The sequence below is a fragment of the Monodelphis domestica genome, chromosome 3 (genome assembly GCF_027887165.1).
Source record: "Monodelphis domestica isolate mMonDom1 chromosome 3, mMonDom1.pri, whole genome shotgun sequence".
NCBI classification, from domain to species: domain Eukaryota; kingdom Metazoa; phylum Chordata; class Mammalia; order Didelphimorphia; family Didelphidae; genus Monodelphis; species Monodelphis domestica.
The window spans coordinates 10,866,439-10,891,439 of record NC_077229.1 but is presented as its reverse complement, the minus strand read 5'-3'; the positions used below and the strand labels follow the sequence as shown (position 1 = coordinate 10,891,439).

General features: G+C 42.9%; 1 protein-coding gene across 8 annotated transcripts; it reads left to right on the top strand.

The window, feature by feature from the left end:
• The first annotated feature begins 583 nt into the window (after positions 1-583).
• Positions 584-23,237, top strand: LOC100620028 (zinc finger protein 709-like). Of its 8 annotated transcripts, XM_007490724.3 has the most exons (6): positions 584-1,032; positions 4,079-4,194; positions 14,592-14,718; positions 16,150-16,245; positions 17,516-17,644; positions 19,134-19,258. In XM_007490724.3, the coding sequence occupies exons 2-5, from the start codon at positions 4,090-4,092 to the stop codon at positions 17,530-17,532; spliced, it is 345 nt and encodes a 114-aa protein (XP_007490786.1). In that variant the 5' UTR covers positions 584-1,032; positions 4,079-4,089; the 3' UTR covers positions 17,533-17,644; positions 19,134-19,258. The 8 variants fall into 8 exon arrangements, with proteins under 8 accessions (XP_007490786.1, XP_056676493.1, XP_056676491.1 ...); XM_056820515.1 differs by lacking the exon at positions 17,516-17,644 and having other exon boundaries at positions 605-1,032; positions 14,664-14,718; positions 19,134-23,237; XM_056820513.1 differs by lacking the exon at positions 17,516-17,644 and having other exon boundaries at positions 605-1,032; positions 19,134-23,237.
• Positions 23,238-25,001: the final 1,764 nt, after the last annotated feature.

The following is a 25,001-nucleotide window of genomic DNA, read 5'->3' as shown; positions in this document are numbered from 1 at the left end:
AACATGATCTCTCCAATTTGGAGACCCAGGAGAGATTTTAGAGAATTTGGGAACTATGAGGACTTCTGGGGAATGAAGTCGTATGGTTCAAAATCTCCATTTATACAGGGTACAAACCCAGCAGTGCTATGGCTGGATCAAAGGGCAGACAGTCTTTTAGCGCCCTTTGGGCATGGTTCCAGATTGCCCTCCAGCATGGTTGGATCAGTTCACAACTCCACCAGCAATGAATCAATGTCCCTACTTTGCCACATCCCCTCCAGCATTCATTACTTTCCATAGCTGTCATGTTAGCCATTCTGCTAGGTGTGAGGTGATACCTCAGAGTTGTTTTGATTTGCATCTCTCTGATTATCAGAGTTTTAGAACACTTCTTCATATGCTTATTAATTGTGAGACTAGAGTTTTGGAAACTGAGCTGAGCCAGCACAGGGAGCACCATCCCTCTCACCCACAGGGGAGGGGCGGGGGCGGGGCAGGCCCAAAGTGAGTGCTGAGGGAAAAGGGGAGGGGGGGGGACTCACGCTGGAGACTTCGATAGGAAGTTGGGGAAGAGGGGAGAGAGGGAGGGCCAGGCTCAAGGCGTAGAGCGGGCAAATCTAGCCTCGGAACAGGCGGCGTAGAGGCCTCTGGGAAACCGGAAGTGAAGATCCTACCCAATTCCCTTTCTTCCGCCCTTTCCAAAGCTTTTCCCGCCTCCGCTCCTTAGCTGGCCTTGGAACTCCCTCCGCCCCGCCCTCAAGCCTCAATAACAATGAAGTGGTGGCCAGGGGACGGCGGGAAAGTTGGGGCCAGCGGGAGAGGAGCCTGGGGGAGGGCGGAAGGCAGAGAGCACGACTGAATTCGAATCCTCCCTTTTACTAGTCCCTCCGGGGCAGACAGCTCCGGCCTGTTCCTCCTGGAGCCCAAAGCCGGGAGTCCCTCTCCTCCCCCCACGTCCTGGGACTCTGCAGCTGGGCGAAGCTGGCCGGTTCTGGAAAGGACGCGGGGCGGAGCGGGACGGTCAGCGCCGGGGCGCGGATTTCCTGCAGGGTACGACGTATCCATGGAGCTGCTCTGGTCTCTAACCAGGGTCAGCTGTGTCTTCTGGCTTCCTCTTCGGGATCTTCTTTCCCACCAAACCGTCCTGCCTGGGGGCTAGGGGGGAGGGGCAGTATGGGATGCAGTTTTACCTCACCCTTTAAGGACCCAGGAGTCCTGCCTCCCAGGCTCTGGGCTCCAGACCCCCAGCTCCTTTCCCACCCCACCTTCCCCCGCCCCTTGTGTAGCCTCAGCTTCAGTCACCCCAAACACGCTCTATTCAGGCTAAACAGGCAATAAGGAGCAGAGAGAGGGCGGTGAATGAAGGAGGGCTCCCTGGAGGAGGCCAAATTGTCCTTTGGACTGTAGGGAAGCCGGGGAGAGCTGTGCTTCCAGTTGGGGAAGGGGAGTCTCTCAGCCACCCATAGAGGACAGCCAGAGAAGGTGCTCCTGGCCAGGAGCTGGAGGTGCTGTTCATGGCCCCCCCAGGAGGCTGGTGTGGCCCAGGGCAGAGGGGGTGGCAGGGAGGAGGGGGAATGGAGCCATTAGGGCTGGGAGTACCTAACAGCATCCTGGGGAATTGATGGGGGAGTAGCCTGAGGAAAGTCACCTGAGGAGCTGAATGGAGGCTGGCAGGAAAGGGAACGGAGTGTAAGAGGCCAGCAGAGCCCCAGGAAGGCCCTACAGCCAGGGATGGGGGGCTGAGGGAGGAGGAGGGTCTTCCCCACAGGGAGGATAGCTATCTGGCAAAGGGAGCCCCACCTGGGCAGCTGGGGAGTCCAGGGGAGAGTGCCAGCCCTGCAGTGGAGAGGTCCTGGGTTCGAGTCTGGCCTCAGACCCTGTGCTCTTGGCAGCTCCCCCTTTTGTCTTTGAACCCTGAGCCTGGAGGGCCTCCTGGAAGGGCTTCCAGTCTGGAGGATCAAACCTTGGAGGCCTGCTGGGCCCCCCTAGAGGACTAGAAGGGACCCCCATGACCCTCTCCCAGCCCAAGGGGGCCTCCAGCAGGCATTTGAGGACTTCTGGGATGGGGGAATTCTGGGGGGGAGGGGTCCTTCTGCAGCCCCTCTTTGGCTTTGGGCCAGTTTCTTGTCAGATTCGACCCATCTTGGCCTCATCCCTGATTGGGTTTCTGGTTCTCCTCCTCCTTCCTCTCCCCCTTCCCTTAAACTCTTTCCTTTCCCAAAGGTCTGACAAGTATACTATTCTGTGTTCACCCAATTATTATAGTTTCCTTCCTTTTATTCAAGTCATTCACCCATTCCGAGTTTATCTTGGTGTAGGGTGTGAGGTGTTGAACCAAACCTAATCTCTCCCACACTGTCTTCCAATTTTCCCTGCAGTTTTTATCAAATAGTGGGTTTCTGTCCCACAGACTGGGATTTTTAGGCTTATCAAAGACTGTCTTGCTGAGGTCATTTACCCCAAGTCTATTTCACTGATCCTCCCTTCTATCTCTTAGCCAGTACCATATTGTTTTGATGATCACTGCTTTATAGTATAGTTTGAGATCTGGGACTGCAAGGCCACCTTCCTTTGTAATTTTTTTCATTGTTTCCCTGGATGTCCTTGATCTTTTGTTCCTCCAAATGAACTTTGTTATGGTTTTTTCTAATTCAGTAAATTTTTTTTTTGTAGTAGTTCAATGGGTATGGTTAATAGAGGTGATAATGGGCATCTTTGTTTCACTCCTGAACTTATTGGGAAGGTTTCTAGTTTATCCCCATTGCAGATGATGTTTGCTGATGGTTTTAGATATATAATATTTATTATTTTTAGGAAAGTTCCTTCTATTCCTATACTTTCTAGTGTTTTCAATAGGAATGGGTGTTGTATTTTATCAAAGGCTTTTTCTGTGACTATTGAGATAATTATGTGATTTTTGTTGGTTTGCTTGTTGATATGGTCAATTATGTGGATGGTTTTCCTAATATTGAACCATCCTTGCATTCCTGGTATAAATCCTACCTGGCCATAGTGATCACCTTCGTGATCACTTGCTGGATTCTTTTTTCTAGTATCCTATTTAAGATTTTTGCATCAATGTGCATTAAGGAGATTGGTCTGTAGTTTTCTTTCTCTGTTTTTGACCTGCCTGGTTTTGGAATCAGTACCATGTTTGTGTCATAAAAGGAGTATGGTAGAACTCCTTCTTGCCTTATTCTGTCAAATAGTTTGTATAGTATTGGGATTAGTTGTTCTTTGAATGTTTGATAGAATTCACTTGTGAATCCATCAGGCCCTAGGGATTTTTTGTTAGGGAGTTCTTTGATGGCCTGTTGGATTTCTTTTTCTGATATGGGAATATTTAAGAAATCTATTTCTTCTTCTGTTAGTCTAGGCAATTTATATTTTTGTAAATATTCATCCATATCACCTAGATTGCCATATAATTAGTCAAATTTGTTTTTGATGATTGCCTTAATTTCGTCTTCATTAGAAGTGAGGTCTCCCTTTTCGTCTTTGATTCTGTTAATTTGATTTTCTTCTTTCCTTTATTATTTATTGCTTTTTTAATATAAGGGGGAACCTGGAGGTCCTCTTACCCTAGAGATGTATAGGGATAAACCTGCTCACAGTTACAAGAAGTAGAAACCATAGAGACAGAAAGAAGGAACCATAAAGACAGGAAGTGAGGTACAAAAGGGTCAGCATCAATTGGTCAGTCTGTCTGTTGCTGACAGTTAGGGCTGGCAGTTAGGGGGAAATTTGCTGCTGTGTGTTAGGTTGATGGTTGGTGGTTAGTGCCTGGAATGTAAAGATAGGCCTGAGCTTACTGAGAGGGCTTTTTGGCTTTAGCCTTTAGAGGGCTTTTCCGTTTTGGTTTGGTCTGTTAGGATTTTTTCTTTCTTGAACTTTTTGAAGGTGCCTGGTCTTCATTAACAGACTGGATTGGAGTTGGATTAAACAGTGATTGATTTGGTTTTGATTGGACTGGATTGGGTTGGAGCTTTGTGGGGTTGGTTGTTATTAGTGGTAGTTAGACTATTTTCTCATTAAAACTTAAAAGATTAAAAACTGTTCTCTCATTTTGTCAAAACTCCTAATTCAACCCTTATAGAACAGGAAAAGATGGAGGAGCTTCACCAGATGGACTCACTGGGGCCACTTTGCTGCCTCTACAGGGAGCCTGGAGTTCCAGGGATGGCCTTTGAGTGGGACAGACTCCCAGCCCAGGTAAGTGCATTCCAGCCCCAGGTGGGAGCCCCCTCAGCCAGTGAAGCCTGAAATAATGGTAGGATTTTGGGGGTGGGATTGGATGTGTAATTAGGCCAGTAAGAGAAGATTACAGTGTTTTAGGAAGTCTAATCAAGCCCAGTGCTGGGAAGCCAAACACTGAGATCTCTCTCTCTCTCTCTCTTTCTCTCTCTCTCTCTCTCTCTCTCTCTCTCTCTCTCTCTCTCTCTCTCTCTCTCTCTCTCTCTCTCTCTCTCTCTCTCTCTCTCTCTCTCTCTTTCTCTCTCTCTCTCTCTCTCTCTCACGCACACACACACACACACACACACACACACATACCCCTCCCTCTCTACTAAGATGGAATGAAGACTTGTTCGATTATTAACAAGGGAAAGGTAAAAAGGGATTTGGATAACTTAAGCTATTGCCATCTCTAAACCCCACAAGATCTCAATGTTCTGTCACTAGGAGTCTTCTTGGATCTAACTATACTCGACTCACCTATCGGTCTAGGGACCCAGACCCCAATATAAATATCCTACACTAACCCAAACCAACCCCGCTTTTGGTGGTAATGGAGGTAGTTTGGCTGTTAGGCAGGACAGGGCCCAAGAAGAGGTTTTGGCTGCAAAGGCCCCAAACCTAATTCTCACAGACAGATGGCTCAGATGTTCAGGATCACACAGGAAACCCAGATGTTTCAGTCAGGTATCAGGGAAGCAGGTAGACAGTTTCCCTCCAGGTAAAACCAGAGAGAGAATGAATTCAGCCCGAGGCTAAGTGTCTGTCTCCAGTAGAACTCCAGAACTCTGCACTCTGCTACCCTGTGCCTCTGCCCTCTGCACACTTCATGGGTTCAAATCCCCTATTCCTTATATTAGCCCCTACCCTGGCTTTGACACAAGATGGGCTAGGAAGCTTCACCCTCCTTCCTGCTGGGTTATATCCCCAATTCCCAGGTATGAGGAATAGTCCTTCCTGACTCTCTTCTCAGCTTTGGGAATGATTCCTTGGCCCTTGGTCAGCTTATACTCCAAGAGCTCCTCCCGGGCTCTGCCTCCCATGTCAGATTTCCTGCTGTGCACAAAGGAACGCCAAGGAAGACCATTGATTCCTTCTTCTTCCCTGTCTAGGGATCCTGTCTTTGTTCTCTCTGCTTGCCTGGCAATACTCACACCTTCTTCCTCTGCTTCTTTTCACCTGCTCCTTCTTGAGTCTGTTCTGGAGCCAAACCTGACGGTGTCCCCTGGTCTGTGCTGTCCTCAGGGAAGAAGTTGTCCCCTGGCGCTGCTCACTGGCTTCTGCCTCACGTCCTGGAGTCTTCCGGGGTCTCTCTGGCTCCTTCCTCTTTCCCACTTCTTAGCCCAAGTCAGCAAGTATGGAGGAAACCTTGGTGTGTGCTGGGCACTGCCAGCACAAAGGAAGATAGAAACCATTGGCTGCATTCCAGGGCTCCCCCTCACCCTCCCAGTCTGGCCAAGGAGACCCCTCAGCAGCTGTGTCCAAACCAGCTCTATGCAGGCAGGATGGAGGGATTCATCATGGGAGGGAAGACTCTAAGGGTTCTGGGGAGATTTTTGGTTCCTGAGGGGAGGATTCAGCTGGGACTTGAAGGAAGCTCTGAGGCCCGACGCCCAAGGCAGGAGGGAGAACCTTCTATGCAGGGACACAGACAGGCCCTAGAAAGGCCTAGAGTCAGACCATGGAAGGTCTTGGCCAAGGATCATCCAGGAGGCCAGTGTTCCTGGGTCAGAGGAGGAGGAGGGAGGTGTGAGGGGATGTCAGGGGTAAAACTTAAGGTTGAACTGAATATGTATTTTTAGTTGGTCGCCATGGATTTTAATTCTAAATCCCTATGAAATACTCAGGTCAGAATTGAATTTCATGATGGTTCATTTACAATAGAGAAAGAAAGTGAGGAAAAAGAGATAGATACCAGACAGGAGTTCAGAGGCCCCAGCCAAGGCAGGGGTGGGGGTGGGGCAGAAGATTAAATCTAGCACGCCTTCTAGCCATGAGGCCTCCTCCAAGATGAAGGGCCTCCTCAGAGGCTGGTACCTCCAGAAAGCCAAGGGAAAGGGGAGTAATTCTGGCATTCACTACATTATAGTCTAAGGGATGCAGTCTGAGGTCTCACCCTTGAGCTTCTCCATAGTCAAGTTCTACCACCAAGTCCCTCTCATAGGAAGTGATGTAAAATATAAAGGCAGTTCTTTATGTCACTTCCTGTGTCTCATATGTACCAATGGTGGCTTAAACTTAGCTTTGGACAGACCAGGGAGTCAGTCAGTTGTTTCTGATTTGTCATTTGCTAGCACATGTGGGTCATAGACCTTCGTCCACCACACTTAATCCTTAAGTGGGGGTGTCTACATTCCCGGTTGCTAAAATTCTAAAGACTAAGCAGGGTGGAGTAAATCTAAAATTCACAGGGAGAGGAAGAGTCTGGAAGATTAGTATATGCCAGAGGAGCCTGTTGTAGGAATAGTCAAGGTCCTTGCCAGTGACAGCCAGGATTAGGCACCTGGGGATGCCCCAGAGATCTCCCCACTGTGTGTGTGTGTGTGTGTGTGTGTGTGACTCTCCCACTGGCTTTCTGCTGCTCAGCTCCCCAATCCAGAGAGAGTCTGAGGAGTTTGGGGTGAGCCCAAGAAGGGCCCTTACTGAGAAATGAGGCCTTTTTCTTAGAAGAGGTGCTTCCAGTGTTCTTGAGCAGAACTCTTTGTACCAGAGCCAGCAGCTGGTATATTCCTTCTCTCTTCTATAGAATTCCTCACTGGTCTAGTCCTTTCCTTGTTGGCTGAAGAGAAAAGGGCGAGTTTCTCAAAGGCCTGGAAGTTTTCTGTGCAAATAGGGTTAGGGAGGTTCTGAGGGACACATCTTGGTCTTGTCACAAAGGCATCTGGCTCAGTAGCAAAGAATGGGATACAGACAGACTGGAGTGCTTTATGTTCTCCTAAAATTCTGCTGTCAGAAATCTGTGTAATAACCCTCTGGGGTAAATGTTCTTATTCTTATCGTTTCACAGTTGAGGAAACTGAGGCAAATAGTTTTAAGTTTCTGTGCAGCAGTTTTTCTGTTTTAAGTAATCAAACTTTTCCATTTTTTTGGTAATTGCCTCAGGCTCAAGTTTGGCTAAGTATTTGTGTCCTTGAACTGCAAAGTAAAAACACCTTTGAGGCACCCTCTCATGCTTGACAATTTTGCTATTCTGTCATGGTAATTGCCTCAGGCTCAAGTTTGGCTAAGTATTTGTGTCCTTGAACTGCAAAGTAAAAACACCTTTGAGGCACCCTCTCATGCTTGACAATTTTGCTATTCTGTCAGAAAAACAACACGATCATGTCGGAGATTAATGCATTGTTGGTGGTGTTGATGTCCATTGATTGACCATTTGGGGGGGCCATTTGGAACTTTGCCCAAAAGGCTTTCAAAGTGTGCATACTCTTTGATCTAGGCATGTATCCCAGAGATCTCCAACAGGGGGAAAGGACCTATTTACTCAAAGATATTTATATAGTAGGTCTTTTTGTAGTAGCAGAGAATTAGAAATGGAGGGACGTTCATTAATTGGGGAATGGCTGGACATATAGTGTGTTGATTATAGTGTAACCCTCTTGGCCTATGAGAAATATCACAGGCAGGATTATTTCAGAGAAACCTGGGAAGACTTCCACGAACTGATGCAAAGTATGAGTAGAAGCAGGAGAACCTTTTATAGGCTAACAGCAACATTGTGTGGTCAGAAACTACAAATGACTCAGCTGTTCTCAGCAATTCAAGGTTGTAAGACAATCCCAAAGGACTCGTGATAAGAAAAACCATCTGCTTCTAGAGAAAGAATGGATGGACTCTGAATTCAGACCAAAACATGTTTTCCATTTTCCTGACTTTTATTTTCTTTGGCTTGAGATTTCGACCAGAAAATGACCAATAAGAAAAAATATTTTACGTGATTGCTTAGGAAAAGTCTAGATCAGATTGTTCGCTCTCTCTTGGAGGGGATAGGGAGGGAGGGAGTCTATTTGGAACTCAATTAAAAAAACAATTTGTTAGAAATTATGACCTGTAATTGGGAAGAAAATAAATTATTATTGTACATACATCTTCCTGTAGTTGTTAGATGGGTATGAGATGTCTCTCTCCTACCTTCTTATAGTGTGATCTTTAAAATTGAGCTCACATTTCCTTAAACCATGTCTAGTAGAGTGTGGTGTAGGCTTATGCTCTGAGCCTCATTTCCTTTCAGGCTGCATTCCAGTTTTCTTAGCAGTTTTTACCAAATAAGGAATTTTCTCCCAAACTGCTGGTTTGCCACTTGACAGGAGGTATTTTCTTTAATCTGTTCCATTGCTTTATCTCCTTATCTTCCCAGTAGCCCAGGTTGAGGATGACTGCTGACTTGTTATCTGGTCTGAGCTCTGGCAGTGCTGTTCCCCAGTTATCCTGGCTTCTTTTCATCATTTTCCTTGAAATTATTGATCTTTTGTTTTTTCCAAATGAATTTTTTAATGATTCCATCCAGCCCTGTCAGAGACTCTCTTCCTCATGGCACAAGGTGTGAAATAACATTTTTTCTCCTGGATATATGTTTGAATTTGATACTCTAAGAATTCTGTTCAATCTGAAGCCTCTTCTATGAGGTTTCACTAGAGAAATTGATGTGGTCTAAAGTCTGGAGCTTCCCCTCTCTGAGGAGAGATGCCGAGGATGACCTGGCTGCTGTTTCTAGAGAATCTCTCTTCTCAGTATTCCCATAAAGCATGGTATCAGCATTTCCTGTAGGATGTGCGAAGAAACTGGGACAAGCCGACCTTGTGCCATGTACTGAGCTGATTCCCTCTTGGGAAGGAAGGGAGGGTTTTGGGGAAGCAAGAGGTGAATTGTGGAAACATTCTCAATCTTTTGACTTGGAGCTAGAGCTGCCTTGGTTCCCTTCTGTTCAGTTGTGTGCCTAATCCAAAATCTGTTAGGAAAGGAAAGTTCTTTAAACGGGGAGACTTGGGAGAAAGCTGCATTATATTATTTGAACCTCTTCCTGCCTGGCTGGGAAACTGGACCACCTGTACCTCCTGTTTAGAGACCCTCAGCTAAGGACTGACCTTAGGTTGATCAGAAACACAGTCAGATTCTGAGACTGATGGGAGGAGTTTTCTCCTAATTGTAAATCTCAGGCATTCAATGGGTCTTACCTGCAACTTGGGTCTCTATTGATCAATCAATTATTGCTTCTTTGTTCTTTTGATTGCTTATAGATATTGGGAAGGAATGGGACCCCTTTCAGGGAAGTTCCTCTGTCCCTCTTACCCATCACAACTTGGCAAGTCTCTAATCTAATCTCTAATTTTCTCCAGTTATAAAACAGATGACCCAACATTGGATTGTTTCCTTTGCATTCATTGGTTTTATTTAATTCATCTCTTTTAAGGTAGATAAGTCTCTTTTTCTCCTGATTTCTATGTCCAGCTCTAAGCCCAGGAAAGGACCTGGTCCTCATTGGTTAGGCAGTTGCCATACATTGCTTTAATAAATTGATGTTCTCACAAGAGTAGAGCTTTGATTCCTCTAGCATTTCATCTTTCACTTGTCACAGTTAACCTCTTTATTTTCTACATTTGCGTAGTAATCTGGTCCCTGGGTCAAAGGTATCCCAGTGCTCCACTTGCCATACTGGACATCCCCACCCCTACTACAAGTTGCAGCCTTCCCCCACTCAGGGCAAGAAGACCGCAGACACCAAGTCTCTCTGGTCTAAGTGTGAGTCCTTATTTCCCTTTATCCATAAGAACATTCATCAGTGGAATCACCTTCCATGTCAAGGTAGGGCCTCCTTGATAAGTTTGGGGGAGCACAGAACAAAGAACAGACAGGCTAAGTGATGTCTGTCATAGGATGGAGGGTCATCATTAGTTACAGAGCTAGGATACTCAGGGACACTGAGTGACTGGAATAGTCAATATTAAGGGGCCAGCAGTGCCCCAGACCTCCTCTCCTCAGACTAAGAAGAGATTCTTGTGTGAGTCCAGTGCAAGGTCAGGGCCCTGACTTTGGGCATAAACCCAGACATCACTGAGATGGGTTAGGGTGTATAAAGGCTAGACCTGACTCCCTGGGGCTTGCCTGCATCTTCCAAGGTCACCAAATGCCTCAAAAAGAGTCTAGAACACTGATGAAGTGCCGAAGAGCTGGATTCTGCACTTCACCCATTACAGGCTGCCTGAGTGTGGAGCAGACTCCAGAATCAGAGAATTGGGTCTCATGCAGTTACCTGACAAAAGCAGTTATTGGTAAATAGGATCAGTAATTAAATGATCAGAGATCAGCTCAGCCTTCCCTGAGGATAGACCACCTGGGCTGCAGCCTGAGTCTCTGAGCTCTGTGGAATATATTCTCTCCTTTCTCATTCCTTCCATAGTGTTAAAAGTAAGAACTTATCTGGGGGTTCATTACCAGATTGATGAGCATTTATTTGTAAAGGGAGAGAGAGAGACAGAGACAGAGACAGACAGAGACAGAGACAGAGACAGAGAGAGAGGCAAAGAGAGATTGAGAGGTCTCAGCCTTTCTAGATCTCATTCTCGATTCAGCTGGCTCAGGCTGGACTTGCCAGTGATTAAGAGATCAGGAAAGCTCTGAGAGAAACTCCCAGCCTAGAGAACCAGTTAGTTCCGGGGGAGGTACAAAAGCCCCCTCTCCTTCCCCCACCTGCCTTTTACCTTCTCCAACTTCCTCCTCCATGGCTCAGGCTCTGGCACATTGGTGACTGTTAAATTTATGGTTGGACTGAATATTTAATTGGTCGTCAGGGATTTAATTTCTAAATCCCAAAATGAATTACTAAAGAAAAATTGAATTCATGATAGTTTATTTTTATAATAGAGGGAAGATATTAAGGAAGAGAGAACAGGGGAGGGAGGGAGAGAGACAGAGACAGAGACTGAGACAGAGACAGAGAGGCAGAGAGTGTGAGCATGAGATAGTGTAAGCACAAGCAAGTGAGCTTTGGCTTCCTCTGAGCCAGGTAGAAATTCTTAGGCCTCAGCCAGGAGACAGGAGTTTCAAGATGATGGGCCTTTCCCAGAGGCTCACACCTCCAGAAAGGGCAAGGAAGGAAGTCAGCCATTACACCATGTCACTTCAATCAGAAGATTCTTTTTTAGCCTTAACTCCAACAGGCTGCACTCCAAGTATGTCTCTTTCAAACTCCAAGTGTCCCTCTTCACTTGCAAGTGTTTCTCTACACTCCAAGTTTCTGTGTGTGTCTGTTTCCACTTTTAAAGACCTTTTTCTCTTGTGTCACTTCCCCTAAATTTTTATGTCTACCAATCACAGCCTATGCTCCACTGCAGGACTGCCCACTATTTCACATGTGGGTCACAGACCTTTCACTCAATTTACGAAATGGGTGTTCACACCTTTTTGTGAATCTCTGTACTCAACTTTAAGTACTGTGCTTTACACTTTGGGGATTAAATCTAAAAATAAACTGGGGATTACAACTTAATCTTCACACTCAAGGAAGAGCTAAATACCTTCATTGTTCCAATCAGGAGAGAGCCAAATCCAAGCTTTACAATCCCTGTGATGATCACTGGGAGACTGGTCTCCCTATTCATCATTTAACATAATCATCTTGTAGCCCTAAAAACTTCTAACTACAGATGTATACAATATTTTGCTTTCTAAGAGGAAATTACAATAGTTAGAGATAAGAGGGAAATAGAAAAGAAAGAAAGCAAGACCAATGTTTTCCTAGGTGCATTGACAAAAAGCCAAATTAGGGGGCAGTCCTCTTTGGCATAAAAGTGTACATTTATAATAAATGTTCAATCTCCTTTTGTTCAATTGATTGAACCCAAAAGTTCATTCTGGATCTTCTTGATGCAGTGTATGTTTCTTCAAGCATCTTTCTTCAAAGAGTTCATTCTCTGGATTCAAGGAGTTAGGAAACTTCTTTTCCTGAAATTCTTCTTAAACAAAATTTTAAATCTTGGATTTTTAAAAATAAAAATACAATTCCCCCTGAAGAGGGTGTTCATCAAACCCTGGTCAATGTGGTTGATTTATGGGGTGTATGAGTCAATTATCAAAAGAAAAAACCAAAAACATAAAGAAAAACAAATAAATGGAAGAAAAAATTAAAGTTTGAGAGAAAAAAATTCCAAATTCAGAATCACAATATCAAAAATTATATATAACATTTCTGAATAAAAGAATACATTCATAACAGGCCCTTGTATTAGGGTCCAATTAAAGTAAATTTCTGTCCTACAAATCTGTAGTGGGAAAAATTGCAGTCATGTTGTATTTACCCATTATAAGTCAGGACTACAGGAAGTTGCCATATCTTAAGAGAGAAAAAAGGACTAGAATTTTGTGTAAAAGGGAAGTGTCATTCCCTAGTCTGACCTTTTGTCATTTCTCAGGGATAGGGGATCCAGAACAGCCAATTGTTAGGTACTTTCATATAAAGTATTTTACAAGGGTTGTGGTTCAAGGAGCCCTGCATCTTAACATGTCAAGGACCGCAACCTTGAGTCTCACACTAGGTTCAAGTCTTTTATATTGGCGTAGAAGTTCATCAGTCCCACATGGATTGGTTTCATTTTTGACTTGTGTGCTCTTTTGGCACTTTTCCGGTTAAATCTGTGCTTCTATGGCACTACGTAGATAAAGTCTTTGCTCCTTTTTTGATCCCATTTCCTAGAATCAGACATAATCATTAATAATACTCCCATAACATTTATCAATAAATGGCAGGTTTCCATAGTCCCATTTCCTAGAATCAGACATAATCATTAATAATACTCCCATAACATTTATCAATAAATGGCAGGTTTCCATAGTCCCATTTCCTAGAATCAGACATAATCATTAATAATACTCCCATAACATTTATCAATAAATGGCAGGTTTCCATAGTCCAAAGCTTTTTGGGTATGCATTTTTATGCTAAGCAAGTGGATATTTTAGCTTATTGCAAAAATAAAAAATAGTGAAAAGAAAACCTTTTCAACACAATTACATATGCTTCAAATAAAAACAATAGAGAAAAATAAAAAAATAAAAAAAATGCTACATGGGACAAATAACATGCAATAAAAGAATACAGAAATCCATCAAAAGGGAAGTCTTATCATAATCAATAATTAAATACAATCCATGTAGTCAATTATTCATTATCAACAGAGGGTACTCATTTTACATGGGTACAATGAATCCATGAGTCTCCCCAATTTTAATAGCCATCAGTGTTGTTAATAGGAGTTGGAATGATCCATCATAAGCAGGTTCAGTTGACCCAGTACATTTGAAATTCTTTATATACACACTATCACCAGGATTTAAATCGTGAAGCGAGAAGTCTATGGGGCCTGCTTGAAGCAGCTCCAGTCATGGAGTTCTCGCAGTTTCGTTTGTAATTGTCTGATAAATGTAGCAATGGTTGTATCCCCTCCTAACAGTGAGGTATAGGCAGGGGTAAATGGTTGTGCCTGAATAGGTGGATGTCCAAATAGCATCTCAACTGGTGAGATGTGTAAATCACCTCTGGGTCTGCTTCTGAGATAAAATAGGGCCAGAGGTAGAATTTCAGGCCATTTCAAATGAGTCTCCATGCACAATTTTCCAATCATAGTTTTAAGTTCTTTATTCATTCATTCAACTTGGCTGGAGCTCTGGGGATGATATGGTGTATGAAATTTAGGAGTTATCCCCAAATATGAATCAATTTGTGATGACTGAATCAGTAAAATAAGTTCCTCTATTCGAGTCAATATGTGCTGGTAGGCCAAAGTGGGAAATAATTTCTTTTAAAAGGACTTTGGCAACAAAAGCAGATGTGGCCTGAGCAGTAGGGAACGCTTCAGTCCCATCTGGTCAGCTGATTGACTATGACCAGACAAAATTTATACTGTCCAGCTTTCAGCATAGAGATAAAATAGATTTGTAAATGTTCAAATGGTGTGTAGGAGAGAGGATGTCCACTAAAGTCTTTGCCATGAAAGGTGTGTTGATTAAAGACCTGGCAGGTAGGACAGGCTGTACATACTTTAGAGGCTATAGTAGTTATACCAGGCACTATCCATATTCTTTTAGCAGAGTCCATGATGCCCTGGGTGCCAAAATGACCATTTTTATGAATAGATTTGTGACTCTCACACTGATGCTAGAAACTCCTTGACTTCATTCCAGAGCACCCTAGAGATGCTCTTCTCAAGCCTCCATTGGGCTCTTAAAGACTCAGCTTCTAGTGCTGGCTCTGATACTGACAAAGGGTGGGACCTTTGGGCCCGTCCCTTCTCTATGTGTCAGTTTCCTCCTGTAACTGACCAGAGGTGGGCTCTTCATTGTGATGTGGCTTTCAGCCCTTTGTGCTCTGACTTGGGCTGCTCTAGGAGGCAGTGACATTCAAGGATGTGGCTGTGAACTTCACTCAGGAGGAGTGGTGCCTCTTGTCTCCTCCCCAGAAGGAGCTGTACAAGGAGGTGATGCTGGAGAATGCCTGGAACCTGCTCTCTGTGGGTAAGGAGCCCTCTCCCTTCTGCCCGAGTCTACCATACAAGGGAATATCACCCTCAGCAGCAGGCAGGGTTGGGAGAAGTTTTCAGTCATGAGGAAGGGGCATGGGCTGGTATTCCGAGTCCCAGAACCAGGGCCTTCCTGTTGCCTGGTTCTCTTGTAAAAGGTCTTTGCATTGTGTAATGAGATCTTGGGGGCTCCCTTTGGTGCTCTTGAATTGTGAGATCAAATGTATGTTGGAGAATCTGAGATGTGGAAGTAATCTCAGAGCTAATTCCATATTGCTTCTCCCTGGCCTGGAATTGAGTCTCCCAAACCCATCTGGGAAACTGTTAAGGAGGATTTTTCTTCCCATCCTCTTGCCTTCTAGGTTAGATCCACTATTGGGGACCATTTTCTCTTTAATCAGCATAAACTTATAGCACAGAGCTCCTTGGTGTCCCCAAGAGAGATAATTTATCCTTAGCCTTCCCTCCTATTGCCCCAAGCCTCCAGCAGAGCCAGTGAGGAAGGAAGGGAAGGGATGGAGCAGTTATAACAACCTGCTCTTGACCCAGGACTCTGCTGAGGGTTTTTTTCTGTAATATTATGACACTTCTTCCTCACTTTCATTTTTTAATTCACTGATCCAATTATCCCCATTTTACAGATGAGGAGATAGAACCAAGCCATTAAGTGGCTTGTTCTGAGCCACCCATATAGGAGCTGTGTTGAAATGTTCCTGCCTCTAATCCCAGATTCCTGCCTGCTCCCTTTCTAGCTGCCTCTCATTTCCAGATAATGGAAAATTATGAATTGAGTCCATCCTTCTCTGAAGAAAATGCCCTAGAACTAGAATTTAACATTCTAGTACCAGATTGGTTCCTTGTTCTTCTCCCCCTTCCTCTCCCCACCCTACATGCTGAGGAGAGTCTCCTCCAGGAGTCTCCCGTAAGCCTCCTGTAGGCACTGCTTGCCCTCCTCTGTGATTGTCAGGATAAATGGACTGGCTGAGAGATAAGGATTGTTGAGTTCCCAAAGAGAGGAGGCAGAGACTCTCCAGAGAAGGGTCCATGAGGCTCATAGAGGTGTCAGGAAGGGAGGAGCAGGCATGGTGATGGGACAAAAGTTGCTCCCTTGAGGCCCTTGTGTCTGGGGCTTCAGACTGACCTAGAACACTGACCTTCGGACTCAGTGTGGGAGTTTCTGCCAGAATGGACCAGAACAGGATGGGTGAGAGGGGGGCTGTTGCTTATTCTAGTACCCCTAGCAGGGCAATAGGAACATCCTACTCTGAGTTTCTGAATTACAGACACTGAGGGGTGAGGGCAGACTACTGTGGGAACCTCATGGAGAGAGTCTTTATGTAGAGTCACTGGACTCCCCAACCTTTCCCTAAAGAGAACTCCTTGACAAGCTAACATCCTCCTCCTTGACTGATTCTCTCATGCCCAGGGCTTCCAGGTCCCCCAGAAGATATGATCTCTTATTTGGAGCAAAAGGATTCCCCATGGATGCTGGAGCAAGAAGGCCTGAGGAGCTTCTGCCTAGGTGAGGGAGGAGAAAAGAGGTTTGGGAAAGCAGGAATGACCAGAGGCTTCTGTGTGCTCTGGTGAATTCAGGGCTTGATTTGGGAGCAGGAGGGTCCCACTTGGTATTCTTTTTCAGAAGGTTAGCAGTGGCTCTCCAGGCATGTCCCTGAACTCCTGGTCCTCAGTTTCCCCATCTGTAAGATGAGGCTGTTGGACTCCATTTCCTACCAGCTCCCTTCATGGGATCAGCCTGTGACTCTCTGAGAAGTCAGTGTTTGGGACTGAAGGGCCTGGAAGTCTCTTGCAGGTATCAGAAGGGCTGAGCTTATTCCCTCTGAGCTATTTAGTATCCAGAGACATATATGAGTGCTTGCCCTGTGCTGAGTCCTGGGCTAAGTTATAGGGGACATAAAGGGCTGCAGTGGACATTCCCTGCCCTCCTGGAACTCACCCTCTGCTGCAACAGATAGCAGGATGCCGACAGTTCTGTAGAAGCCCTCTAGATCCTATCTACAGGGCAGCCAATATTGAGAGGGAAGGATGGAAAGAGAAGGAGCACTAGAAGCGTCTAATGGGGGGAGGTGGCCTGTGGCTTCAGGAGAACCAGATTAAGGATTCTGAGGGAAAGTATAGCAGAGAAAACAAGGGAAAGGCACTGGCACAACTCATTATAAATGGCCATCTCTAGAATTTTAGCCCCGATCCTGAGGAAAGATGTTGGACAGTATTTCATGGGGAAAAAGAGATAAAGTGAGAGTGTTTGGAGTGTTGGGGAGAAGTGGTTTATTGGTTCCCAGAAGACAAGAGTCATTACTTCATTAGTGTGGGAAAGGCTAAAGATGAAAGAACAATCTCTGCACATAGGAAAAGATGGGCTTAGATGAGGAATGGGAAGAGTTTCTTTGCCCATGGAAAGAGATTTTCTTTAGCTAGGAGAAAAATGACTTTTCCTCTGATCCTGAGGCCAGAAAGGAAGAGGCAATTTTAGTAGGTGAGATGTGGAGGATGAGAGTTCTGCAAAGAGATCCAGCTTTTGTTCAGTTTAATATGAGGCCAAGTTCTCAGCTCCGAAAGTGAGGCAGGGGGTTGGAGGAAGCCATGATGGAGAGCTGGAGACCAGGGAAATATTTGGAAGTCTGGTGTGGTGAGTCGCAAAGGGAATCAACAGGGAGGGAGATGTCACAGGATTGTCTTGCCAGGATGAGGACCCAGCTGAGTTCAGGGAGCCTCAATGTAGAGTGGAATCAGGCAGCTGGTTTCCTGATTTTCTTCTCTCCATTGATCTGCAGCTCATGAACATCAGTGAAGATTGCTGCCTTACCTGGAAGCAGTCTAAGGCTAAGGTTACCCTAAATCATTAGCCCAAGCCCTTTCCTGATCTCTGTGGCCCAGTCTTTGTCCCATTCTTGGACAATCAGGTGAGCACAGCACCTCACTTTAGATAAGAGCCTATAGAGAATCCTCTGGAATCTTCAAGATTTGGTCTGCTCTAGTTCCAAATGAGTTACTGTTGACTGCTGAAAGATAAGGCAAGAGACAGAAACATGGCTGAGGCCAGAGCATGCATTTGCCTTCCAGGAGAGAACAGAATTCAAGTATCCTGGTATAGTTTGGGATTGACATAATCCTTCGGTCCAGTCACTAAACATGTATTAAATAAAAAATATGTTCTAGGAACCATTCTAAGCCCTGAGCATACTGAGGAAGGGAAACAAACACCAGTCGGGCTGTCCTTGATCTCCCAGGTAGTTTAGAAAGAATAGAAAGAAGCACCAGATTCTGAAACTCACTCTGAGATGATCCAGGGAAAAAAAATGTTAGGGAATGGAAATGTATTTAATTCAACAGGAAAATCAGAAACTAGAGAAGTAAAGAGACTGGCAGTTTTAGGAGAAAAGGAATCAAGGGAGGAAAAATCCAAATCTTAATGATAAAAATAAACATCACCATTTGCATGTGGACTAGTATGTGTCATACACTTTATAAATATCTCATTCAATTCCCATAGGAACCTTAGGAGTCACTTGATATCTTTACATCCATGTTATATTTGAGGAGCCTAGAGCAACAGAGGTCTTGTGACTTCTTCAGGCTTAAAAGTCTTAGCTAGTTTCTGTGGTACAATGAGAATGCACCATCACCTGTATTGGGATTTTAAAGAATATCATGAAAATGCCAGTATCTACATAAGATGGGAAATAAGAGAATTTTCCAAGATTTCTTGTCCATTTACTTCCAAAAGGATCATGAACTCAACTTACTATATGAAACATAGTTTTAAACTTTAGAAGTGGCATGTCTTTCTTTAAATTGTTTTTAAGAGAAAGATTTCATTTTAGTGAAAAGAGGCATTTAAAGAAAAGTAATGGCTGCTTTCAAGGAGTTGGGAACAGAAGGAAATCTTTTATGTCTTGGATAAATGCAAAGAAGGGTGCTAATTTCTTCATCTGACCTCATATACTAGAACAAAAAATAAGGTTAAAAAGCAATCTTGAAGGAAATTCCAAAATGCTTACAGAAAAGTTAGATGATGAAATAATAGGAATATTTCATATATATGCACCTAGTGGTATCATACCTAGGAAGAGAGGATTGAATGTATAGACAATGAAAATGAAAGCAAAGCAATTCAAAGTGAATTGTCTAGTACTGTGGACAGAGCATGTCCAGTTACAAGATTTGATCTCAGCTGCCAGGATTTGGGGTCAAGTCACTCATCCAGCATGAGATAATAAAGCTAGCCTGTCCAAAATCTCAGATTATTCATGAAGAGCCAATGAGATAGTTCTTCAGGTTTGAGGTAATGGCATTTTCAAAGGATATAAAGTGGTTTATGTTTTGAAAGGAGATAATTATAGAAGTGCAAATATAATTCTACTTGTATATTTTACTGTTTGTTTCATTTAGAAGGAGAGATCAGACTTGAAATGAAGGTGAATCCAACAGAGATGAGCCTTCCTGTGGAAGAAATGGACCTACAAAGTTTCATGAGTGATTGTCCAGTTAACTTTGCTTTCAGTGAATTATGTGTTGCTCCTCAAGATGCATCTCATATTGAACATCAACGAATGCACACTGAGAAAAAATCAAGTGTATGTAATCAGTGCGGAAAGAGTTTCGTGCACAGGGCCAGTCTTGCTGGACATCAGAGAATCCACACTGGTATGAAACCTTATGAATGCAAGCAGTGTGGAAAGACATTCAGTCATAGCTCCAGTCTTTGTGTTCATGAGAGAACCCACACTGGGGAGAAACCATATGAATGTAAGCAGTGTGGAAAGACATTCAGTCATAGCTCCAGTCTTTGTGTTCATCAGAGAATCCACACTGGGGAGAAACGTTATGAATGCCAGCTGTGTGGAAAGACATTGAGTCGGAGCTCCAGTCTTGCTGTACATCAGAGAATCCACACTGGTGAGAAACCATATGAATGTAAGCAGTGTGGAAAGTCATACAGTCAGAAGTCCCATCTTGCTGTTCATCAGAGAATGCACACTGGGGAGAAACCTTATGAATGCAAGCAGTGTGGAGAGATATTCAGTTATAGCTCAAGTCTTGGTGTCCATCAGAGAATCCACACTGGTGAGAAACCTTATGAATGCAAGCAATGTGGAAAGTCTTTCAGATTAAGCTGCACTTTTGCTGTACACCAGAGAATCCACACTGGGCATAAACCATATGAATGCAAGCAGTGTAGAAGGACATTCAGTACAAACTTTAGACTTGCTATACATCAGAGAACCCACACAGGGGAGAAACCTTATGAATGCAAACAGTGTGGAAAGGCCTTCAGTCATAGCTCAAGTCTTCGTGTTCATGAGAGAATCCACACTGGTGAGAAACCTTATGAATGCAAGCAGTGTGGAAAGACATTCACACAGATCTCCACATTTGCTGTTCATGAGAGAACCCACACTGGGGAGAAACCTTATGAATGCAAGCAGTGTGGAAAGACATACAGTCGGAGCTACAATCTTGCTGTACATCAGAGAACCCACACTGGAGAAAAGCCTTATGAATGCAAGCATTGTGGAAAGACATTCACAAATAATTCCAGTTTTGTTGTACATCAGAGAACCCACACGGGAGAAACCTTATGAATACAAACATTGTTGAAAGGCCTTTAAGGCTCAAAGCTCCAGTCTTGCTGTACATCAAAGAATCCACACTGGGGAGGTGCCTTAAGAATACAAGCTATGGGGAAAGATGTTTCTATGTAGCCCCATTCTTGCTATTTTGTGATGGAAATTTACCCTCCCTCCTTTATGGGGTAATATAAATGGAGTGAGCCTGAATTTGACTCAGAAGTGTGGATTGTGTAATGGAAATCAGTGAGTATTGAATGTCAGAAAGAAAAGGGCAGCAATGGATTCAAGCAAGAGGAGATATCTAAGCTCTTTTCAGTTTTGTTTTTGGCTGGACTTCCCTGTGAACATGGCTAGGATGCCCTGATAGTGGCCACAGAATAGCAAGCTAATAAGAGCAGTGAGGAAAATATATCCCTTATTTTCCCATCATTTCTCCCTTCTACTTTAGATTAAAGAAAATTATTTTACCTTCAGTCTCATCATTTTCCTCCTTATACTATACAATAGAGAAACTTCAGACATTCACACTCAGTTCTCACCTTGCTCAAAATCAAGCAATTTACTCTTCTGTTATAAGCTCTCCTATGATTAGGTCCAAATAGGCATATGATTTATATTTAAAGTGTGATCACGTGGGAAAATCACGAGAGTGTAGAATAGTTTATCTTTCAGATCAGTTTATTCATAAGGGAAGAATTCATGACTACATAAGAAATAGATAACCTTATGAGATATAAAATAGGTATTTTTTAAATTACATACAAAGCTGTACAAACCAAATTAATGCAACCATGATTAAAAGTGGGAACAAGAAATTTTTTACTTTACAATATATTCAATCAATTTAAAAAATTCTAGACCTATTATTGAATGTCTTAATTCATTATTTTATGGAATGTAGATTTCAATAGTTAATTTAAGAAGGAAAGAATTAGCATAATTTCCTGTACAAGGGTTTCCAGAAAATTCCTATAAAGCAAAAGTTAAAAGACAAAATATAATATTGTGTATTTCATATATGAAGTAGTTATTGACATTCCAATGACTTCTATTCAGTTTAATGCATTATCAAAATGGTTATCTTACATAGAAAATCACCATGTATCTATCAGCTTGACATTCTGTACTGATTGCACCCAGAGGCCAGTATAATAAAACTGATAAAATTACACTTATTCTACAATTTCTAACCCTATCTGTTACATATAAAATCTTACTTTTAGTTTGCATTAAGGTCTGTGCTACATATCATCACACCAGTATATAATTTAAAGCTAAATACATTTTTTGGGAGCAGGTTAGACACCCAATAAAGCCAGACTGTGGTCAAATTAAGAGCAGAAACCCTGAGGCATAGGAGGTAGCTTTTTTTTGTGCCAAGAAATCTGATGACAGTACAGAAAATAGTCATAATAAAAATAGAATGGTTGGAAAATTGTTCATATGGCCATCTTAATGACACAAATGCTGGTTAATTTGGGAAGTGTAAAAAAGATCACTATGGGTGGTGTTACACAAAGTTACCACTTTGCAGTACGCACATTCTTGGTAATTTTACTGATGATTATGGTGAAATAATAGGATTTGAAAAGAAGAGTAGACCACCTCTTCCTGTGTGACTTGTCTTGTTCTACAAACAAGACCATTTTTTCTTTTTGTCTGACCATCTTGTTATACACCTAAGAGGGGTGTAGTGGGATTTAAAGAAACTTCTGGCTTACAGGCTTAAGGTCAGGATGCAAACAAGATTTGATAACACCCTATAAAAATTAAGTCTAATAAAATGTTTTACGGAGTTTTATTAAATGATCATTAGATATCAAGGAATAAAGAAGATACAAAATAAAGACCATGTGCCCATGGCTGGTTAGCCATATTTTAGTCAACCTCGCCACCATCAATGCTGATTCTACATAAGAGAGAGGGAGCCTCCAAGGCCCACACCGTTTATCCTCTGTCTACAGGAACTATGTAATGACAGGAAGTCAGTGGGATCTTGGGATATGTAGTTCTTTTTTTAGGGTAACAGATTTTCAATCATACATTCCCCTCCTAAGAACCACAGAAGACTCCTCTCTCCAATGGGTCTTGTAAACATACCAAGTTTGATATTGCAATAATTTGAGGATAAGAGGAAAAGAGAACAAAACCAATAATTGCTAGGCACATTGACAAAAAGCCAGTTAGGAGGCAGTCCCCTTTTGGCACAAGAGTATACATTCAAATTAAATGTTCAATCCTGTGACATCTCCCTCTGTAAAGTAACAGGTCACCTAAGAGTAGGATGCCTCAGTTCATGTCCTTTAGTATTGGTTGGGCTTGCATCACATTGATTCTCTAGATTCCCTTTACTTAACTCATGATAACTGTTTTTAATTTATTCTTATTGTACAATAAACTTAGAAACTGGAGGTCTTTCATATAAAATGTAAAAAAAATGTAGCATTCCAAGCATATTCACATCTATGAAATATAAATGATTGTATGGGTAATGTGTCTTCAGACACAAGGTTATACCAATGATATTTGTGGGTGGTCTTTTGACCTGACTATGCGGCCCTTGCCTAGGACAAACTCATTAACATGCTTGGAGTCGGAAAACGTGGTTTGTAATCTCCATGCCCAAAGGTGTTACCTCTACCTCACCATCCAATCTGAATTGTCCATGCTTTGCTTGAGAATACTTCCCTAAACAGATGGAAATAAAGACAGAGGCGGCCCCAATGAATTTTCTCTTGGATCTTCAATCTGCTCTAGGAATCTTTCCATCTCTCTCCCTTCTAATCCTTTTCCTCCCCCGAGGCTGTAGCCCCTCTTGGCTTGCATTCCATACCTTAATCTTCTCCTACTCCCGTTCCTTAATTCTTATATCTTCCTTCCAAGAGAAAATCATAGGGGTTTGCCTGCCCTATTTAAACACTGATTTGTCTGTGTCTGTCATTCTTCATCCTGGTTCTTGGATTCCCTATCTCTCCTCGGGTCCCTACCACAAAGGAAGAACCCCCTCTTTGTAGACCTGCTTATCAGGACTCTACAAAAAATACTTCCATATCTTTTGTGTTGTGCAACAACTCTAGCTGTAGATGGATCACATTAACCTTTCCTCATTCTTCTCAGCAGCCAGTATACTCTCTCTCACAATGAGGTTTTATACATTTAACACATATTTTGTAGATTCCTCTTCTCTGTATGTTCATGTTATCTCCTTATGGGAATTGAAGCTCCATAAATGCTCCAGGAATTATTTCTTTTTTCTCTTTACATTCCACCATTTATCACAAAGACTATCCATATTAAACAGGCATTGATTGATTTATGGATTGATTGATTACATGGCAGATAATGGATTGGCCACATTTTAACCCTTTAATGCAGAACCATGAGAATTTTTTGAAATTTACCCTGGAAATGGCATTCCTCAAACCCTCCCTGGCTCCATAGAACCTTCCTTACAGTCCCTTTCCTAGAAATTCCCTTTCCTCCTCTTTGCTTCTCCCTTTCCCCTTTCTCTGATCTTCTGTAACTTGGATCTTTCCACTACCAAACTAAACTTTGAATTGCCCCTGTGACATCAGAGGTGGAAATCCAGACAGAGTTGTGGGCTTTTAATAACAAATCTCTGTAGAAACTGTTACATTTTACTATATTGTATGAGAAAGTAAGTGGCAACAGGAATAAGACAGAGGACTTGGAGTTACAAATGCTTTTGTTCAAGTCCTGGCTACTAGTTATGTGACCCTGAGTAAGTCACTTTACTTTGTCTTAGTTTCCATTTCAGTGAAATGGGGATAATAATAGCATTCACTTCACAGAGTTGTTGTGAGACTCAACTTAGCATATGAAAAGCACAAAGTTGAAGTACTATGTAAATGATGGTTATTAGTATAATTATCATCATCATCATCACCAAATCGAGACACTATCCTTATTTAGATGAGTGACCCATATGGAGGCATTTTTACCATCAACCTTCCTGATTTCATGGCTTTTAAACTTTTATCCCTCCTAATCAGTTTCATTTCCTTAAACCCTCAAATACCCAATGCTTCCTTAGACTCACTGATTTGGGTTTCCCTTCCATTATTGGATCAGGGCTCATCTCTGACTGACCCACCTTTGGAACTCTTGTCCTTATCCTCCTATAAGTTTCAGAGATAATAAGAGGTCTATAATGTGCTCAAGGTCTTCCTCACTAACTCCTGACCTGTGTATGTATACCAAGGGAGCCCCCTGACTGGTCTCTTCTCCTCCTTCTCTTTCATCTCATGACCATCTCAATCTCTTTCTACCCTGCATTGTTTATGCTTATACATCTTGTTCTCCTATTCTTTTAATGACCTTATTAGTTACATGGTGAAAAATCTATTCATCCCTACTATGTGGTTCTCAGTTGCTTGTCAAATGATTTTCCATCAGAGTTCTTTGGAGATTATTGTAGTCTATATCTCACAGACTGATAAAAACACTCTAAGGACATTGACTTTTAAACAATCAGCCTTCATTTCTGCACTAAGCTTGTGGAAGTCAATAATCCCCCACATGCTTTATAGGCTGCTCTTCCTTTCCTTCTTCCCTGTATTGTTGGTCCTCTACATTCATACTGATGAACAATCGCTGTAGATGTCTTTCTAAATGAAAGTTATGTCCTGGAAAATTCAGAGTCTATGAACTTTGTTTGCAATATGTG

What these genes read in the sequence shown, in the direction of transcription:
- LOC100620028 (XM_056820513.1), top strand. Translation starts at nt 4,090, where the DNA reads ATGGAGGAGCTTCACCAGATGGACTCACTGGGGCCACTTTGCTGCCTC. An exon ending in CTGGAACCTGCTCTCTGTGG is followed by an intron (nt 14,719 to 16,149) that starts GTAAGGAGCCCT and finishes TCTCATGCCCAG; the next exon opens with GGCTTCCAGGTCCCCCAGAA. An exon ending in CCTGAGGAGCTTCTGCCTAG is followed by an intron (nt 16,246 to 19,133) that starts GTGAGGGAGGAG and finishes TGTTTCATTTAG; the next exon opens with AAGGAGAGATCAGACTTGAA.